The sequence below is a fragment of the Eupeodes corollae genome, chromosome 1 (genome assembly GCF_945859685.1).
Source record: "Eupeodes corollae chromosome 1, idEupCoro1.1, whole genome shotgun sequence".
In the NCBI taxonomy this organism is placed as follows: domain Eukaryota; kingdom Metazoa; phylum Arthropoda; class Insecta; order Diptera; family Syrphidae; genus Eupeodes; species Eupeodes corollae.
Genome location: NC_079147.1, coordinates 196,196,796 through 196,200,478, shown reverse-complemented (window position 1 = coordinate 196,200,478; position 3,683 = coordinate 196,196,796). Strand labels below are relative to the sequence as shown.

The 3,683-nt window shown below is 33.8% G+C and overlaps 1 protein-coding gene across 1 annotated transcript; it reads right to left on the bottom strand.

Annotated features, from left to right (window-relative positions):
* Nucleotides 1–1,167: 1,167 nt before the first annotated feature.
* Nucleotides 1,168–1,599, bottom strand: LOC129947938 (uncharacterized). Its single transcript, XM_056058714.1, has one exon. It carries the CDS (start codon nucleotides 1,597–1,599, stop codon nucleotides 1,168–1,170), a length of 432 nt encoding a protein of 143 aa, XP_055914689.1.
* Nucleotides 1,600–3,683: the final 2,084 nt, after the last annotated feature.

The following is a 3,683-nucleotide window of genomic DNA, read 5'->3' as shown; positions in this document are numbered from 1 at the left end:
TTCAACTTTTGCATCTGAAGAACATCTGCACTGCCTTTAGGTTTTCCTTCACTTTCATTCCTTTTTTCCAGTTCTGGGATGATTGCATCTAATTTTTTTCTTAGTTCTTCGTACACCGATTTCACTCGGTTATATGTATCCCTTTGCATGTAAGGAGTGTCCTTTTTTACTGTAGACACTATTTTTTGATGGTTTGAGTCAAACTCAGACCATAGAGCACTTAGACGTTGGAGTCTTTCTTCTTTGTATCTGAGGGTTTTCCTTGACGCACTGTCCTTACCAACATTTCTGTTCAATGTTTCGATATCTTCAGCCAAGGTTTTTTGCTTGGCTACAATAATGAAAACTTCAGTTTCGTCTAACATGATTATAGCACTTTTTTTTTTTGTATGTATCGTTTTTATTTATTTAATTTATTCGTTGCGTAGTTTTATATTCGTATAATAGCTTCACTTGTATTTGTTCTTAATTTGTAGGTAATTTTTCTCGATTTAGATAACTTTTTTTTTTTTAGATTTGTTATTTAAAATATATACCAATGTCAAAAGCCTTGGTAACGCTTCACTGTTTCTTCTTCTCGAAGGACCAATGTAAAATTCGACAATTCGTTAGTTGAACTCCTTACCACTGGTGGGGGGAAGTAAAAATCACGAACTGGTAGTTTGCCGTTTTAATAGCAAGTGAACTTTATTATTGTGAATTTCCTACTTTTATACAAAATAAATGCTTACTGAACTATTTTAAATAAATTAATACTTACAAAAAAATGAATGAATGAAATAAGATCATGTTGTTTTTAAAAGTGCATGGCGTTGCGTCGCGACGACGACGACAACGCGTTTGCACACTGCTGTTTGCGGGTGGTGTCATCTTCGTTGTTGTTGTTGTTATCACAACAAGAAGATTTTATTTAAAGTATTTTTCATTTGCAACATTCCCAATAAAACTTTAATTGATAAAATCTTAAAAATACCTATTAACTTCGAAGATTTAATATTCTTTACAAGAGGTAAACATTCAGTAAAAATGTCTGCAATCATATTGTTTGTATTAATTGTTATTAATTGTTCTTAAAGTGATTTGCATTTAATAGTTGTTTCTCTTACAAAATGATGACAAACTTGAATGTGTTTTTTAAGTTGTCTATGAGCTTCATTCATAGCAAGATCAAATGTTGGTTGCAGTTAGGTTTGTATTTAAAATTTCTTCTTCAAGACCTCTTAACCAGAACGCTTCTTGCACTGAGGATCCTAAAGCTATATACTTAGCTTCGTAGGTCGAAAATGCTGTAGTTGTTTGTTTTTTAGATCTCCAAGAAATCGCTTCACCTTGACTGAGAAACTCGTAACCTGTAATTGACTTTCTCCCATCTGGATCATTGACATAGTCAGCATCAGAGAAACCTTTTACATTAAATTCTTCTAAATTCAAATAGTTCAATTTGTAGTTAATTGTTTCTTTTAGGTATCGCAACACACGTTTAGCTGCCTTCCAAACTTCATGTCTATTGCTGAAATAACTGAGTAGGTTTACGAGACGAGTTAGCTGTGCAGCAAACAACGAAATTCCGATTAACTCTTGGAAGGGAATTTTAGCCATTTTTTCTTCTTCTTCTTTTGGTGATGGACTTTAGGCTTTACTTCAAATAAAAAATTCAGACATTATTTGTCTCCTACGCTTCATTCGGATCTCCAATTGGTTCGACGAGTTAAGCTGATCAACTGATCCATGTGGTATCACAACAGACCATACTTTGGTCTAAGTGTGTTGGACTTCCCAACCAACACCCACTTTAATCTAATCTAACCTAACCTTAGGCTTTGCTCAATTTCACACAATCTAAAGGTGTACTAACTGGATTACATGATTGCATGCTAAAACGTTCAAACCTTTTTAAAAATGAATAGTTTTTGACTTATAGATATTTTGTTTTTGAAATCATGTTCTAAATGTTGTCCCAAAAAAGACTTTGCTGGTCCCAAGCACTTTCAATTTGAAATTTTCTTGAAGATGTTTTACCAATTTATTTCTTGAAAATTCATAAAAATGTCATCTACATATGCCATCAAAATTAAAAAATATTCAAAACTATCGTCAAAAACATAAATACATTGATCAGTTTTCAACTGCTTGTATCCAATTAGTTTCAATATTTCAATACTTGAGTTAACTTCTTGTTCCACATTCTTGACGATTGTTTAAGTTCGTAAATTGGCTTGTGAAGTTTTAAGACTTTACCTTCTGCTATATCGAGACCCTCTGGAGCTTTTAAATAAATCTCCTCTTCAAGATCACCTTGCAAAAAGGCTGTTACTGTATCTAAGTGATCAATATGCCAATATGATCAGTGCTAATGATAAAAGATGACTCGTCGAGTTATATCTTATAACTTCTGAATAAGTCTCTTGATAATCCAATCCACTACGTTGTCCATAACCTCGTGCTACAAGTCTTGTCTTGTATCTCGATATTTCACCTTTTCATCTCGCTTGGTCTTAAAAATCCATTTTTTTGTTAGAGCCTTTCTTTCCTCTGGTAGATATGCTATAATCCATGTCTTTGTTTGATTTGAGAACAATTAAGTGGTGATTCTCATCGGCTTTGTTGATCTTTTTGATGATTAAATGAAAACAATTTTCATTTGATTTTTCCCAACGTTTCGACGGTGATTGCCGTCTTCTTCAGGGGATGTCTTTATTCACATAAATGATAAGAGTGTTTATTAAATACATACGAATATTATGTAAAGCTTTCAAGTATGACTTACATTGATTTAAATATTACAAAAACATTAAAACAAAAAATAATTTAAACAATTAAAACAATTAAAATTTAAAGCGCTTCCGACTTTGAAGACTTGTCACTGTTAAATGTAAACTGTTGAATTGTTTTTGTCTGAAACTAAGGAACAGTAAACGGCGGATATGTTTTGAGTGTCTTGTTTGCGGTTCATATTATTTTTGTTATTTATTATGTGAAGTGTTTCTAATGTATAGCGTTTGGATGTATGTTTCTCCGTTGCAAGAATTTGGACTCCTTCAAAGTCTGGTTGATGTCCTGTTTCGATGGTGTGGCATGCTAGTGCTGTCTTTTCCGGGTTTTTTTGGCGAATGTCTGATTTATGGTTAGCCATTCTTTGTCGAAGGAGTTGTTTAGTTGTGCCAATGTAGCAGAGATTGCATGGTTCGTCCGGTTTTCCTTTGCAGTTTATTTTGTAAACTACGTCTGAGCGGCGATCCTTGTCCGTTTTCGTCTTTAGGCATGTAAATAAAGATGCAATTGTCTGGTTTGACTTATATGCTAAGTTCACGTCAGAGTTGTTTTTGGCGACAACTTCTTTGAAATTTTCCGAGAGTTTGGGAACATACACAACACTTTTATAAACACCATTCTTCTCTTCCAACTTGTTTCCGGAAGAAACTTGATGTTTTTGACGAAGTTTATAAAAGTGTTGTGTATGTTCCCAAACTCTCGGAAAATTTCAAAGAAGTTGTCGCCAAAAACAACTCTGACGTGAACTTAGCATATAAGTCAAACCAGACAATTGCATCTTTATTTACATGCCTAAAGACGAAAACGGACAAGGATCGCCGCTCAGACGTAGTTTACAAAATAAACTGCAAAGGAAAACCGGACGAACCATGCAATCTCTGCTACATTGGCACAACTAAACAACTCCTTCG